This window comes from Molothrus aeneus, chromosome 3 (genome assembly GCF_037042795.1).
Source record: "Molothrus aeneus isolate 106 chromosome 3, BPBGC_Maene_1.0, whole genome shotgun sequence".
Lineage (NCBI taxonomy): Eukaryota > Metazoa > Chordata > Aves > Passeriformes > Icteridae > Molothrus > Molothrus aeneus.
The window spans coordinates 55,778,561-55,795,021 of NC_089648.1; the positions used below are offsets into that span (position 1 = coordinate 55,778,561).

The following is a 16,461-nucleotide window of genomic DNA, read 5'->3' on the forward strand; positions in this document are numbered from 1 at the left end:
CTCCTTGGGGAGATGCTTCCCGAAGGAGCCAGGTGCGCTCTCGCCAAGGCAGGGGATGCTGCGGGCGCTGGCCGCCGGGGCAGGCGGGCCGGGCGCCGGGCGGGCCGGGGCCGGGGGGGCGGGGGGCAGTCTCCCGCCTCCGCGGGGCCGCCCCGCCGGCTGCAGTGTCCCGGCAGCCCGGGAGGAGGAGACGGCGGGGCGCGCAGGCAGCAGCGGGGCAGCCCCGCCGAGACGATCGCCGGGCGGGCGGCAGCTCCGCGCCCCGCCGCTCCCGCCGCCCGCGCCCCGCGCCCCCGGCCCCATGGCGGGGCCCGCCGCGCCCTGGGCCGCCCTGCTGCTCCTGGCCACCCTGCTGCCCGCCGCCCTGCCAGGTACGCGGGAGCTGCCGCCCCACGCCTGTCGCTGCCCGGCGGGGAGGTGCCGCGGGGCGGGGGGCTCGGGGGCGACACGGTGCTGGGGGATGCCCCGCGGCGCCGCTCTCTGCCCCCGCCCGGCTCGGGGACAAGCGCCGCGGGCACACCCCGGCCGAGGCGGCCGCCTCCCTGCCCCGGCACAGGCACCTGCCGCTGCCCTCGGTGTGTGCGGGCCCCTCGGCCGGTGCCCCTCGAGCAGGGAGGGGGAGCTGCAGAGCCGGGCAAGCCTCGGCACCGAGGGTCACCCGGCGCTCGGAGAGCGGCCGGGACCCTCCGTGGGTTAGCCCGCTGCGGCTCTGCCGCGTTTCGGGCAGCTCCGGAGCGCAGGGCTGCAGCCCACAAGGACGCTCGTGGCCAGACGGGAACAGATGGCACTGGAGGGTGACAGCCTCCCTCTTGCCTTCAGCCGTGGATGCCTTTTTCCCTATGGAACCTCGTGCTGGTTCCACCGGCCCGTCTGGGCTCTGCTGAGGAGCCCCTCCCGCGCGGCTAGCGGCGCTGACACCGGCAGCCCAGCGCTGCATCTCCCTGGGAAGCCAGGAGAGATCTCTCCTCTCTTCTCTTCGTTCCCGCCGCCGGAGTCCCGCGGATCGAACCCTGTATCAGCCTAGGCAAGTCTGGCGCTGCTGTCAGAGCTCCCCGGGCCCGCAGGCTCAGGTTTAAGCTGCTCTGGAGGTGGCAGAGGTTGCGGGAGGTAGTGGCAGATGTGCCCTGTCCTTTCCCTTGTGGAAGCAGTGAGCGATCACTGCGGCCCCCGCGGCGCTTTTTGCACCGCAGACAACGCTGAACCGAATCTCCTCAGCTTGTGGCCACAAGGTGTGCATCAGAGCACGGCTAAAGACAGGGTATAGACACGCATGCAGAGGCATTTCAGCGCCAGAATGTATCTGTTGGGGTTACAGTAGCCAGGGTGGCACAGGGACACTTGCCCCCAGGCTCCGGATGTGGTGGCTGTCCCATCTCCAGCCCCGTGCTGTAGTCGCAGAGGAGCCAGCCGAGGACGATAGCATCCTCTCCAACTCTCCTGCAGCTCTGGGCTGTGCGGCAGAGCCTGGGACTTCATGTCACCCGTGGCTCCTGGTGAGTTTTAGTGTGCAGCTAAACATCTGGAAAGGAATGATCTGCTTAGCCTGGAACTGTAGTCTCTCTGCAACTTGCTGTGCCCGTCCGGGTTAAGCTTGGGATCACATTCCTGGAAGCGGTTTTATAATAGTGCTCCCTTGTGGCAGTGGTAAATGGAGGGGGAACTGGATCGCTGGGGCTGCCTGCTGGAAAGAGAGAGGAGGAGGGAAGGGAGCAGGGGAGTTTTTGTTCTGCTAGTTAGGGAAACATCGTGAGAAATGTCATAGCCTCTGAGGAAAAGTGTTAGCTGTTGAGTGCATGCAGGCTCTTGCTTCCCTGACTCTGTAATGTCTATGCAATCCTTAGAGATTCTGATACTTCACTAAAAATTTTGCATGTAATATCCATCTAGTCTTTCCTTGTTTGCAGTCCCACACCAATGTGGTGTAAAAATTGGGCCAATTTCTGAACAAACCCAAATGTGTTGGCATAGTGCTGCACAGAGCTCTTCGTGCTTCCCAGCTATGGAACTCTGGAGCACACCAAAACCTGTTGGAGTGGGAATACTGAGCTGTTAACCCCAGTGTGGCTGGAGTGACTGGATGTGGGCTGCATGTGTACTCCCTGTCCGTGTTGATGTGCTGGCCACTTTGAGTGGACACCACTTTCCTTCTCTAGTCTAGAGAGTAGTTTATAAGGTACAAACACAGTTTATAAGCTATAAACACAGGCTGTGTCATGAGCAAGTGCAGTCTTAGACAAGAGGGCTGGTGGATTCTGGAGTTCTTTCTCAGGGGGTAAAAGCCATTGCTGAGCATTTTTGCTGCCCTTGGTCCTGCTTTCTCACATTCTAGCTGTGTTTGAAATTGTCCTGCTGACCACCTTTGCTGCATGTGCTTTGTCTAGGGGATCTGTCCCAAACCCATTCTGCACTTTGGAGCCTTTGTCCAAGTACCATGTCTGTGAGACAGGGAGGCTGCCTTGGCTCAGCAGACAGGCTCCAATGAAGTGAAAAAGCCCTTCAATTTCTGTCCATGGAAAGAAAAAAAGGATTTTTCCCCAGTAAGGGTCTGGCATTGGGCTGGTGCTGTCATTGACTGTGTTCTGTTTATCAAAATAGAAAGTCAGTGTGGGGCCTGTGCCCAGGATTGTTGAGGCAGACCCGGGGCCAAGAAAGCGTAAGAGAAGGGTGTTGTGCTGGAGCCAGCTCAGGGGGCAGATCCCATTTGTGTATTGCCAAGAGAGATCTGCTGCCAGATCCCATGTGTGGAAGAATGGATACTAACTACAGAAAACAGTAGTCACCCACCCACCTTATTAGCTTAGAAAAACAGTATTCAGGAACCACCTGCAGCCAGCGGGAGAAATTTGGGAGAGACATTAAGAGGAGGCCATGTTCAGAGCAAGAGCCTTTCTGACAGCAGCACTAACTCTCATTTTCCTCCCTTGTCTAGACTGTCTGACACAAACAGAGAAAGCAGAAGAGTCTCCAAGGGAATTTTCCACTTCATTTAGCTCTAAGGAATGTATCTTCTCAGTTATTTAGGACAGTGCTGTAATGGTCTTAACTGTATAGCTCTGTACCAGCCTCTGGGTGTGTCAGATGTATGAAAGCTCCTGTGCTGTCCAAGTCTGTGATTCCAGCTCTTCAGAGTGCACATGGACTGATTTTGGCTGGACATGTGGTTAAGATGCTTGCAGAAGCTGATCTATACAAAAAGAAATTAGAAGGGCGGGCTGAGTCAATGATGCAGCAAGACAAAGATACGCCAGCAGGGGGAATGGATCTTGTGTCTATGATCCAGTGTCTTGAGTGAGCATTCAATTGCACAAAAATATAGCTCAGACTCATTCAGTGATCATACTTCCTGTGCAGGACACTGAAAAGTGACTTCTAAGTTCTCAAGATAACTTAGGTTGGACTTTATATCTGCTTCACATTGTATGCAGCTGTCTGCAGGTGAGCTGTTGTCTTCACATGAAGGAAGCATAGCAGTATTTCCACCAGGTGCAGCTTCTGGTTCATGTCCAGGACCCATGGTTTCTCTAGCTGGGAGTTATGTAACATATCTCCGTCTGTCACTGAGGAAGTGCTCAGGAATGTGGCTAAGCTGGCATTGGGATGTGCTGGCACCAGGCATTAGGTCTCTTAAATTTATGCTTGTTGCAGCTCAAGTATAATCAGGACTGGAACCTCTTCCTAACCAAAGACCTCTAGATTGAACCTGTGTTTAGTAGCTTGGGTGTGATCCCAAATATGCAAAAAACTGCAGCCAAATCAACACCTTTTTTCCCCCCTTAGTTTTGAAGTGTCAGGATCTGATTATCGTGTTTAACTTGGGTTACCTGTCTTCATAAATTAGTATTCCTTTACTCCCCCTTCACCTGTCCAAGTGAACCATGGCTAGGTGCATGCATGTATCATGGGAACATTTACCTTTTGTTGTGCTTTCTGCTGGGAAGGAGGAGATGACATGGATGAAAGGCAAGTCACCCACAGACTGCTAATGCACTAAGCAGGAGAATTGGTCACTTCCCCAGAGGAAATGGTATGGGCATTGATGTGCCTTCCTCTTGGGAAGCCCCATGCTGCTATTTTCTCCCCCAAGCTGTAGGTGTACCACACTTTTGTGCAGCCTTGAGGAGGTTCTCCCAACCCTGCAGACTCTGTACTGATCCTTCAGGCAGGTGCTAGCACTCCCTGTTATCTTTTTCTACCCCTGAAATTGCCACGTGCCATTTCTCTTTTACAGCTCCCTAAAGCAGCAACAGTTTCACTGGTGTGCTGCACTGTGGGATTGTTTTTATTCCTTTGAATGCACATGAAATTTAATTCACTTGCAACTATGAGTGTTTTCATTATTCCCCAAGATCAGAAAGATGGCTTCATCTCTGCAGCCAGTGCCCCTGCCCAGCATGAGAGGGAGGGATGAACTGCTGGGTTGTGAGGCAGTGGAATCCAGAGGAGAGCAGCAGATTCTGAAGCTGAGGATATCCTTTCCCTCTGTAAAAACCCAAGTGCTTTGCTTCCATATGGGTTGAGAACTTGCATTTTGGCTATGTTTGCACTAACCTCATAGCCTCTGAGGAGTGGTATGTCTTACATTTCCAGTTCAGTAGAGGAGTGATGGGTGTCTTGAAGATATGTGAAGTTGTCTGAAAGATCCTTTGTTGTGCATGACCCAACAGAAAACCTTTGAAATAGTGTTAGCATTTTCTTATATGTGTTTGCTATACTGCTGCTTATTCTGCTGCACTGTTGGCTGCAAAACCTACAGTCTGTGCTGAATGTTCACAAACTGAAGTGCCAAAATAAGCACTGCCAAGATCAAGACAGTGGCTTAAATTGCACAAGATTTAAAGAAAACCAAGAACTGCTGAGATCTTCTGCTTTGCTGTCTGTTCTCTGGGTCTCAGGACACACGTTTCTTAATTTCCTCCACACCCTGGATGCCTAGGGATTTAGAGGATGGTGTGGTTTAGTCCTGTGTCTCCACTGCTTGACTCTTACCAAAGAGGCATTTAGACCAGCAGGATTTTGCACTACCCTTGTACCTGGCTAGACAGACTATGCACACTCTGATCCCAACTCTCACATTTATTCTTACTTGAGGCACCAGCAGCTTTTGCCTGCAGCACCTCTGTAGTTGGATTCATTTCCTTTGGGGGTGTACAAGCACCTGGAAAGTGTCTGCTTTCCCTGGTTCCTCTTTAAACTTTAGACAAGCTTGTAATGAAAAATAACTTTTTCCACAGTGTACCACATGGTTGAGTGCTTAACTGCTGTACCAATAGCAGAGTTAACAAGAGCAACATCAAACAGTGTTTACACAGCATCCCCTTCATTGCCTGCTCTTGATTTGCTTGGGGAGATGAAAGCCTGTGCTGACAGCTCATGTGCTTCTGGTCCCCAGCAAGACCTGTGCAGGCTGCTGAGCTCCCTCTGCTGCCTCCTCTCTGCTGGATGGGACCTGGTACCTACTTCTCTCCAGACCACTTTTCCTGTGTCCTGCCCTCCTAAGGCACATGGATGCTGGGTCATGTAGCTCTGGAAATGGCAATTTCTCCTCCCCAGTTCCCCAGAGCTGCTGTCTGGGATGTCATATAAGGTCTTTTCTCCTACTCAGAGTTTCTGCAAATGACTGTTTAAACTTCAGCATGTTTTGTACTGTTCACAGCAATTTCAGGATGGTTAAAATCTCTCTGGGTTAAACTGTATATTTCTCAAGCAGCAGTCACTGTACCTCACTCTCATTGAACTTGTAACCTCTGGCCCACTGTTTGCTCTTCATAAATGACATCTGTGCAGTGGGACACAGAAGCTTTTCCCACGCGGCAGGTTGGGTTGTGTACCCTGGCTTTGTCAAATCTCTGTGCTATGGTTAGAGCTGAGCACTCTTCAGTGCCTCTGAAATCAGCCTGCATGTGTCTCCATTTTGGTATAAGTGCTTGTATTTGGCAGGTCTGTATTTAAAGCAAATAGTCTTAAGGAGTAGAGAAGCAAGGAAAAGTGGAAGAAAGACCCAAGACATGTAGAAATTGTGTGCTCTAAACAGAGACCTTTTCCAAAACAAAGAGAAATCCTTAATTACATCAAATGTAATACTGAAATCCAGTGGTAAGGAAGGCAGTCCAAGCTTCTCCTCATCCTGGAAGAACACATAAAATGTACATCCAAATTTAACTATGTACACATTAAAAAGTGGTCTGGAGAAGTGTGCATTTTAAATCAACCCTCTTCAGTGAGTAACTCAGTCATCAAATCAGCTCTTCATTAAACAGAGTAAATTACTCTTTGAGGACTGTGGAGTGTGTTCATATTTCACAGTTCCAGTGCAGCTATTCCACTATTACATAGTTATTAAGTCCTCTTGGGCATCCTGCAATGATCCTGGTTCCAGCAAATCTTTCCGACTGTTGTATTCTTCCTGTGCTAAACTGATTATTTTTCCATTGGAGGAGTTGGTTGTTCTTAATATATACATTTGCTGTAAAATAAGAGGCCGCTCTTCAAATGGTTATTTGTCATGTTTACTGTAGAGTTGACTGGAATATTTTGGCTGAAACTTTTTTTTGGGAAAAAGTTCAGGACTGCTGGAGCTGGAATGTTAGTGTTTCCTCATCTCTAAAAAAAAAGACAGAAATAAGAGAAATTGAATGTTCAACATAATTTGTTTTGGTATTCTGTTATGAAATGTTTAATCCCTTCTTTCAGAGTGGTTTCCTTGGAAGGATGTACAGAAGGGCTTAGCTGGTATCGGGGAAAAACTACTGAGTGTGCTTTAAAAATCCCACAATGGAAAGCAGCAAATGTAACTGGCAAAACATGCTGCCATGCATGAACTGTGGTACCAGAGAACAGCCCAAGCCCTGCCACCTGCCTGGCCAGCCCTCTCAGAGCCCCTGGATGCTCTGCTGCTGAGGGAGGGGAGGGTGGGAGCAGCACCCCGTTCCCAACCCTAGCACCCATCCAGGTTTCATGTTTTCAGCCTCAGGAAGACAGTGTTTAATTTTGCCTTTGCTGCTGAGATCTTGGGGCAGGTCTGAGAGCACTGCAGGACACAGGCTGTAGCCAGATGGATGGAGAGTTGGATTTAGATGCTGTAACTCCTGCTGGGTAATGTCTTGCTTCATGTGGCAGCCCCATGGAAGCACCTAACAGCATCAGAATCTGCCCCTGCACGAGTAACTGAGCTGCACTTTTGCACAGTCTGCATGTCTTTCCCTTTGGTCACCTTTTGAAGCCATGCCGAGTTGGGTGACATAATTGTGTGGTCTTTAGCCCGGGATGTGTTACAGATGGCCTCAGCTCAGGCTCCAAGAGGCTGCAGCAGCCTGAGGCTCACAGCAATCCGGTGACTTTGGCTGAGGGCTCGCTGCACTCTGCAGGAGTGGCTGCTCTGGGTTATGTGTTTGCAGCCCTGCTGGCTGCATCAGCTGAGCTTTGTGTCCCAGCTGCGTCATCGGTCTCATGTTTCTGGTCTCCCAGAGCAGAGGTGCTAAAAACAATTTAAAACCAAATGGCAGTGATGGAAATGCTCCATTTGGCTTTGCTGGTCTGAGACTTCAGGCTGATTTCAGGTTGCATGTATTTTTAATATATGTATTTGATAAGTGCCTAAGGTTGTGTTACTGGGGAGGTGGGTTGGGATCACAAGGCCTAGTTTCATTCAAAAGTCTGAGACAGACTTTGAAAGTGACATCTCACCTTTCCCGAGCTCCACTGGCCCTGTTTTAAAAACGAGTTGAATGCTTTTTCCATGCTGTGCTGTACTGTGCTGAAGAACTGCCCGAGATAAGACGCTACTCTCTTCTACTTGAAATTTTCCAAACAAGAAGTAATGACTGATGTCTTGTGAATTGCCCAGTTGCCCAAAGCTGAATGTATGCAGAAGCAAAATTGCTGTCTGTACAAAGAAACAAAGTCAAAAGAAAATGAAATTAACCAGAGAAGCTCTTCTGTGATAGCACAGCAATAGTATTAAAAACCTAGACAGTCTAAACCTTAAACAGCAATATTAGCAAGCCAAATTTCCATGCTAGATGTGTACAGTGATATATTATTTTGTTTGTAATGTGGTGATTGCTCTGCCAGGGCACTGAGCTCCTTTTCTTCACTCGTAATGACTACTGTAAGTCAAGCCAGTCCTCCAAGAGCCTGAGTACATGCTTAAATGGCAGTCAGGGGACTGAATGCTCAGTGAGCATATACATGTTTTCATGAAAGCCCTTCCCAGTCAGGTCAGAGCTGCTGGGTTTCAGCTGCTGAGCACAAATTTATTACCACAAGATGTCTCAGACCATATGTGCTCCTCATCTGCCCTCCCAGCAAGTCAGCCCCCAGTGCAGGGTGTGCCATGCCCCTTGGAAGTGCTGATTGCTGAGGGCCAGACACCTCTGCAAACACACTTTCTTTCCTCTGCAAAAACACCTGTTTAAATTACCCTCAGGGAGGGATGATGAGTGGTATGAGACAGTGTGGGATTCTGGTTGTGTTTGGTATCACATGGGGCTGGAAACCTGCAGCTGATGATGTGACATGAGAATAGGAACGAGTGTGAAACCTTGGAGGGATGGAAACTGATTTCAAACTGCTACTTAAGTGAAATTAAAAGAGAAATGGCTTTGAACTCGCTAAAATCTTTCCTTGTGGTGGTGACATGCCATCTGCCCCATGTTATGCTAGCACAGGGAAGTCACAGGCAGCATGGTGTGGGCACAGTGGTAGTGTGTCTGGGAGAGGATGGTGTCCACATTCCCACTGGGAGTGGAGGGAAGGAACCATCCATGTGTGTGTCAACAGAGGGAAGGGAGAAAGAAATACAAGAAAAAACAAGTTTGGTTTTTTTTTCCTAACACCAGCAGGGAGAGAGGAAGGATTCAGCCCAGTGGAGAGAGCTGAAGTGAGAGCTCAGATAACTGATGGTCCTCAGGGTCTGGTGGGTGTAAGCATCAGAGTATCTGATGAATTAGTGTGGATGTTTCTGAAAGAAGGTGGTATGTTTGAAGATGGGAGAGTGATTTTTAGCGTATTCCTACTGTTCAACCTGTTGCTTTCCTTTGGGAGAAGCAAGATTTTTCTTAGGACTGGACACTTACAGAACAAGCTGCTAGTAATTGTAGTGAGGGTGGCAGAAGCAGACCCTATGAATCCAAACATAAGAGCCTCATAAAATTAGACATAGAGTTTGCAAGATTTTTGGCAATATGAAATGAACCATTTGACTTTTTCAGCAGTTGGACCTTTTGCAAATATATTTTTTTCTCTGCTTGTGCTGTATAAATATTTTTTAAAACCCACAAACTTTTGTTATGCTTGCAAGTAGTCCCCATAAAAACCAAGAAGGCAAATAGTGAAACTTCAAAATGCTTGTAGGAGCTTTTGAGTAATTTGGGGCTTCTTTGTATGGAAGGTAATCACTGTGTTTCAGGAAGCTTTGCAGCTTCAGCTAAATGTTTGTGCTACTGAATGGTAGCAGATGGCCAACCCACAAAAGGTTAGCAAGTTGCTTAAGTTACTTGTAAAATAGTGCAAATTTCCTTGCCTTGCTCTTAGCAGCCAGCCTTGGTTTGAGGGATCCAGGCTTGGACCTTGTCTCTGCTGTTGCTGCAGGGCTGCTTCCCCAGCAGTGGCCACACAGAACACCCAGGTTCAGGCTGCCCATAACCCTATTGGGTAACCTGTCCTTGCCATGCAGATCCAGTCAAAGCCCTGTGACAGCAGAGATTACCACTGCCACAGAAGTAAGAGTTGCCTTTCATCAGAAGCTCAGGTTTGAAGAGAGAGGGAATTATTGTTCATCACCACATTATTATAGGTCACCAGCATTGGTGGTGGGTGGGTCAGAGCTCACAGGCAAAGCAGGCAGTGCTGGGCAGGTGTTTTGGTGTTAGAAAACTTCATTCCTCTGAACTGCACTAGTGCCAGCTTGGTGTCACGGGTCACCTTGCAGCAGTCACAGTGGGCTGATCAATACACCCTTCCACTGCATCCTTCCTTCCAAATCTCCTACTTTGGGTGCTCAAACACCAAGCATGAATAGCATAAAATAGGAGTCCATGTACATTGGGACATAGCTCTAGCAGCCTGCTAGCTGTGGCATGTTAAAGACTTCCTGAGACTCGCTCTCCTGATTTTTGCAGAGGCTTTGTTAACAGGAAGGATTGATTTTCTTCTTACCCAGAGGCTCCTCTTGCTGTACATCCTACTGGTCAGGGATATTCTGTGCCGTGGGAGGAGAAGCTGCAAATCTTGAAACTCAACATTGGAGACCAAATCAATGTAGATACGTGAATTTTCAGTTCTAAATATCCCTGGGCTAACCCAAGAAAGATGGCATAGATTCTCTTTTACAAACCTGCAGAGCTGTCAGTGTATCTTTCTTATATGTTCAGATGGTTTTCAAGGTTATTCATTGGGTAAAATCTTTGCCAGCTGTCCCAGTACTTAACAAATCATGATGAGGTGAATCCAAGGGGCTGCTGCCGTGTGTCTCAGTTGCGTCTGCTCAGCTATGATAGAACTGCTTAGAACTTGTGAAACAGCCCAGGGCTTTGCATGAAGACATTGTTTTGAATATGACTGCAGAAAGTTGCTCTTTGGAAAAGAAATCAAATAAGGAAGTAATTTATCAGTAATGAAGATCTGTGCCTATCTGAGCCCAGCCTAATACAGAGCTCCAAATAATAGCAATCATAGTATTCTGTGCATTTCCCTGGCATGCACTTTATCTGGGATCTATGAGTTTTGCACTTTGGGAGCCTTGGGGGGTGTGCCACCAGCTTCCCTTTTAGGGGGAAAGGGTAGAAAGCTATATGTGTACTTGTTGAAAGAACTTCTGCAATAAATAATGTGGAATAAAGTTAGGAGAATCAGAGCAGCTAATACTTCAAGATGTGAACCGTGAACCATTTCATATTAGAGATTGATAAATAATATTTTAGTGGTTTTTATTTACATTTTCATTTAAGAGGAAGCAGCAAAGGCTATGTTATTTTAAGATTTATGTTTTCCAGTCTCTGTAAAGAACCTTAAATTCTGTCTGCTGCTAATGAAAGAGCAGGCACTAATGTTGAGCCTGAGTTTTATTCTTAGCAAACCTGCACCTTGGGAAACTAACTTTTCTGATTTATAAAAGGCTTTGAAATGTGAAATAAAAATGAAGAGTTTTAAATTTTATTTTCCTTCAATGCATGATGAAGCTTGAATTCCTACTCTGACTTTGTGAGTCTGAGGCATTTTTGGCAGTTTCGAATGGAAAGTTGAACATGCACTTCAACTAGAGATGGAATGGAAAGACTTTACATAAACATATGAATCTCCAGTAGATTAAAAAATCTGTGCTATTTCACTGGGTAAGGGAAGAAATTTATCTATATTTGAAGTGGTTTTGGAGAGAAGTGTAAAACTTCAACTGTCCCAAATGTAAGTAGGATGCTTGAGGATGATTTGGTGACATCTCTGGTATGCATAAAGGAATGAACTAAATGCAGAGCCACAGCATCCAGACTGCCAACGCTTTGGATTCAAAACCAATCTTCATTTCAGAGGTATCCTACTGATCATCTTTTCCCCCTTTTTTTTTTTTTTTGTATAAGTGAAAATCAGTTAAATCAGTTTTCTGAAATTTTCACAATCCTAGATTTCTGAATAACAGTTGAAACCATAAGTTTTTTACTAGCTGTGGCTTGGTTAACACTTGTTGCTGTGTCCACAAATGACTGATGTAATCCATTTGCTGACTGTTAAAGTGGCCAAAATTAACAGGTTTTTCAGGGGATGTGAAGGTGACTAAGAGTTGTCACTTTCCTCCCACAGCCTGTCACAAACCAGTACAGAGTAGGCTGTAGGCTACCATTTTTCTCCTGCTTTGAGGATGGGCCATGAAACATCCCAGCAACCAATAGCTGGGAGAAATTTGGAAGGAAATTGGGTGTTTGGGTAGAAGTATTTAATTGAAAATAAAATTCACAGATAAAGTGAATAATATGAACGAAGCATGTGAAGCTTTGTGCTTTATGGATGTTGGTAACCACTGCCTGATGAGGTTGGAATGAAAGCTGGTGCAGAAAGAGAGCTGTGCTTCCTCCTGTGACTTCCCCTAAGCCTAGTCCATATCCTCCATCAGGATAATTACATACAATGTTTTCTTCAGCCTTTGAGTGAGCAGGGCCTCATTCCTCACTTGAGTGCTTCTATACATGCCACCGGTTTTAATGAGATTGCACGGATGTGAAAGGAGAGCAGATTTAGGTTCATAAGAAATGATCCAGGTGCACAGCATAAAGATGCTGCCATGGTTTAGTTAGCCTCCTAATGAGCAGTGCAATTTTAATAGGCGTGTTTTCCTTTCTGGAGATCTATGACCATAGCTGTGGGGAGCAGGACAGAGCTTGGCTCACAGAAGCGCATGCTCTGGCTCTGACTTGTGTCCCCTGCCAACCCACTTCAAAGCTGCCTGCCTCAGGCTGCGGGCACAGGGAGGGGGAACAGTGGTGGAGGGGATGCCTGACAGCCTAGAAACAATACTCTCTTTTTTTACTACCTCACCTGTGGGCATCCTTTGAGGTCCAGCTAGAGGCAAATAAGAGGGAAATTGTCTCATCTGCAAGCCTGTGTGGGGGTGACGATAAATGTCCTGCATAAGCTGCAGTGCAGTAACTGACACACTCAGGGCCCATGTCCAGTCTGGGCAGAGCAGCATCGTGCAAGCTCCATGCTGGTGTCAGTGCTGGAGAGAAGGGCATTTGTGGGCTTGTAATCCTGTCATCCTTCCCATCTAGCCATACCTGTGTGGCCATCAGTTGTGGTTGGAGTTTCACCTTCAACTTAAAGAAAGCTCTGCATATATTTCCTCATGTGGAAATGAAACATCTTGGTGGCAGCTTCACAGAATGTGAGAAATCCACTGAGGCTAAGTCAGTCTGAGCAAATATTCTGTCTTATTCCAGGTTTTCATGAATGAGAGTGTTGCTGCTCATCATGGGTGATGCAGCCGAAATCCTGCCTGGGTTCCAAGTGGCACTTGAAGTATCCCCACGCCTCTGACAGCCTTTGAAATGTTTGAGGGACAAGCAGTGGACTGGGGTAGTGGTGAACAAAAGGAAGCCCTGCACTCCAGGAACTTGCATGGAAGACGCTGTTTAAACTCATGAGTTTGCCCCTGTCACCAGTGACAGATGGATGCATGAGTGCCCTTGCAGTGCCCTCAGGAGCCATGGAGCTGCTCAGGGGGATCCTGCTGCCTTGGAATCTCTCAGGGATTTCTTCTCCTATCTTCTCCTGCAGTCAGAGAGAGCAATATGAGCTGTGCTTAAAACCCACTTCTCCCCACTAAGGAGAGTGTTGCCACTCATGATACCAATAGGCTTCTTTAACACTGATTAAGCTGTTTCCAGGGCCAGTGCTGTTGATGGCCCTAGCCTTTGTAGAGGTGGCTGTGAGGAGAGTGTGAGGATGGTGCATGTGTGCAGGTGGAAGTCAGGGATGTCCCAGGGAAGATGTGGCTTCCAAGTACTCAGGACCATGTTGTAGGTTTCTCTTCTGTGCTGTCCACTTCTCTTCAATGAACAGTGTGTTTTCAATACCTTCTTTGACAACAAAAATACACATTAAAACGTAGTATGAGTCAAGTGTCCCTAATTTTAAAGAGGAAACTCACCAAAATTATAGGTCTTGTTAGCATTGTGGCAATGTTTTGTTTGCTCTTAACTTTCCTGACATGGTTTTGATGTATTGTGTGCTTCATCTTAGACTGTTAGAAACAAAGTTACCACAGTTTATAGTAAATGAAGAACATGAATACGAAAACAACAACAAAGTGTAGGTGAAAGCAATGTGGTGACTACAGTCATAAACATGGTGTGGAAAGACACAGACTTTGAAGGGGGGTGTTTTATTCTGACAATGTCTTGCCATGGCATGAGTTGCTTGGTGTGGGTTCATGTTCTAATTTTCTCAGGCAGGTTTCCTTCCTGTCACTGAACTTCTGACAGGGCTAGAGGACAGCCTGTACAAGGATTATCTGTGGGAAAACAAGCTCTGTTCTAACTTTATCCTGTGCTTTTGTCATGTTTGTGATTGCAGTCAGATTAAATTCAGACTGTACCATTTGAAGCAGCCTCAGGCTCTGATTTATCTCAGAAACAGGGCTTAAGATGTTGTAAGTTGATATTTGTGCTATTTCTACAACTAAATGTCCAATGAAGCCAAGAGATGAGAGTTTCTTGCACACTAGGAAGAATTGGAGTGTCACAGGAGCTGCTATTGGAGACAGCCAGGAGTCTCGTGAGGCAGTGTGGTGTCAGCACTGGGAAACCTCAGGTGCATTTCACTGGAGAAGCACTAATATTCCCTTTATCCTGCAGATGAGGAGTTGAAGGAGTGCCTATGGAATCATTTGGGATCAGTGGCTTTATCAGATCCATTGACACCTCAAGTTTTTCCTCTTTGTTGATTTAAAAGAAATAGGTGAGATTTGCTATAAATTTCTTTTTCTGAAAAATCAGTGAGTCTCCCTTCTTGCAAATCAAATTTCCAGTGACAGGCTTGATGAAGCAGAGGTTTCCACTGAAGCCAGGGAGCTTCGGGTCAAACTGGAGTACCACAGGCATCCAGTCCCTCCTCAGAGTCTTCCATTTTTAAGTTTAGGAAAGGTTAGACTTGAAATCAGCAAACAAAGATTGAAAGGATACCTGTATTAACATTTGAAACTTAGTCAAATAGTATAGATCTGCTTTTTATTTGTTATCAAAAACTAAAAGGCCGTAAGCCTAATTCTGCTGATGGTACCACCTAATCCTCAGACTGTTTTCTGGACTCTCAAGGAATAGCTGGAGTCAGAATTATGACCCTGTCCTGCATAGGAAGAAAAGTCCTTATGTTGTCAGTCATTTTGGCAGTACCTCTGGCTGATATGGTTAAGCCATGTAAAAGAAAACAATCCACCAGAAACAAAATTATTTTCACCAGATGAAGAACTTCAAAGACTTCAAATGTAAGCAAGCTAATATTATCAGGACCTTGAAAGATGCACTGATGAGAATCCAAAAGAAAAATAGACTAATATCAGTGTGAATTGGTATTAGCCAGGTGGAGGAAATGTATCTAGACAAAGGGATAGTTTGAGTGATAGGTTTATAAGCCACCTTTCAGTGCTGGTTTTGGAGTAGTTGGTTTTAAAAACTCTTCCAAAATGGGTCTGCCAAATGTTCAACTTTTTCCGTATTTTACTTATTAGGGAATTGGGAATAATTATAGTTTTTATGACATACAAAGTACATTCTTCATAACTGCTGCTCCCTTTTCTGTTAGCGATTGAGGATTTTATTTTAGAAGGGTCACACCCCCCTACATGCTGTTCCTGATTTACAGGGTATGCTATATCCATCCATATCCATCTCACTGCCTGATGTTCAGAAGCTTTCAGGAGGCCTGCTGCTGGGGTAGCTTTCATGTTTTGCACTCCCAGAAGTGGCTGCTGAGTTGAGCAGTGGGCTGTATTTCTCCAAGAGCTGAAACAGTGGCCTGATGTAAACCATGTGTTTTGGAGCCCAGGCCATGCACATTAGTGTGGGTGGCAACAAGGATCCCCAGGGCCAGAGCTGTGCAGCCAGGAGAGCTTGAAAACCACCTGCTCAGTTCTTCTGGACTGTCAGGGGTTTCTGTCCTCTCATTGGACCTAAAGGAACAATGACTTGGTGCCTCTACCTCTGGAGCAGGGGTAGATTTCAAAATAAGTTGGAGACAAAGTGTGCTACCAAGGCTTCATCTGGGAGCTAGGCAGGTTTAAGCTGTGAGAGCAGTGAAAAGCTTTGAATGCAGTCTTGAGTTGAAGAACTCAAATGCATGTGGTGAGGAATATATTTAAGTGTTCATGAGACTGATATCATTCTCCAGGTGACAATTACAAGTGAAAAATGTATGCTATAGTGGCACAGATATGTAAAATAAAGCAAGGGGGCTGTTTTTAAGGCATAGCTGTCCACAGCATCTCTTGAGAAGAATGTTGAAAGAGAAAGAGGGAAAATGCAAGTTTTAGAATTATAACAGTGGGGTTCTGGGAGCTGTATGGCTCAGAATGGATGGCTTTTGCTGTTGCAGCTCTGGGCCCAGTTGGAGGAACTGTTTCCGTAAGTTTTTGTTGTTTGGTTAGTGCATACAGCAAAGCACAGCTTACTGAGTCTCAGTTCTCCCTTGCCAAGTGCCATGATTTTACCCCCTTGTCATGCTGGCTGAAGACACTATCCATGCCTTTGTAGTTGTCATTTTAGAGGGAACCTCAGGTGGGCCCTAATCCATCCCTGCATTTCTCTATGGCAAACCCTTGCCCAGCTATATGCTGTGGATGGTTGCACTGATACAAATGATGCTTTTCTGTCACCTGTGATGCCTGTTCAAGCCAACCAGTCACACCTGCAAGGCAGCAGGGTTAGGAGGCAGCTCTGTCCTCATGGTGACTGGCAAGAGGAGGATGTCCTGCCAAGG

General features: G+C 46.8%; 1 protein-coding gene across 1 annotated transcript in view; it reads left to right on the top strand.

Moving 5' to 3' along the window:
- The first annotated feature begins 271 nt into the window (after positions 1-271).
- The window catches only part of FNDC1 (fibronectin type III domain containing 1), a 62,909-nt gene continuing 46,719 nt past the window's right edge, over positions 272-16,461 (top strand). The window contains exon 1 of the mRNA XM_066545726.1: positions 272-371. Coding sequence (XP_066401823.1) covers positions 302-371 — 70 coding nt within the window. The 5' untranslated portion in view covers positions 272-301. The remainder of the gene's footprint in view (positions 372-16,461) is intronic.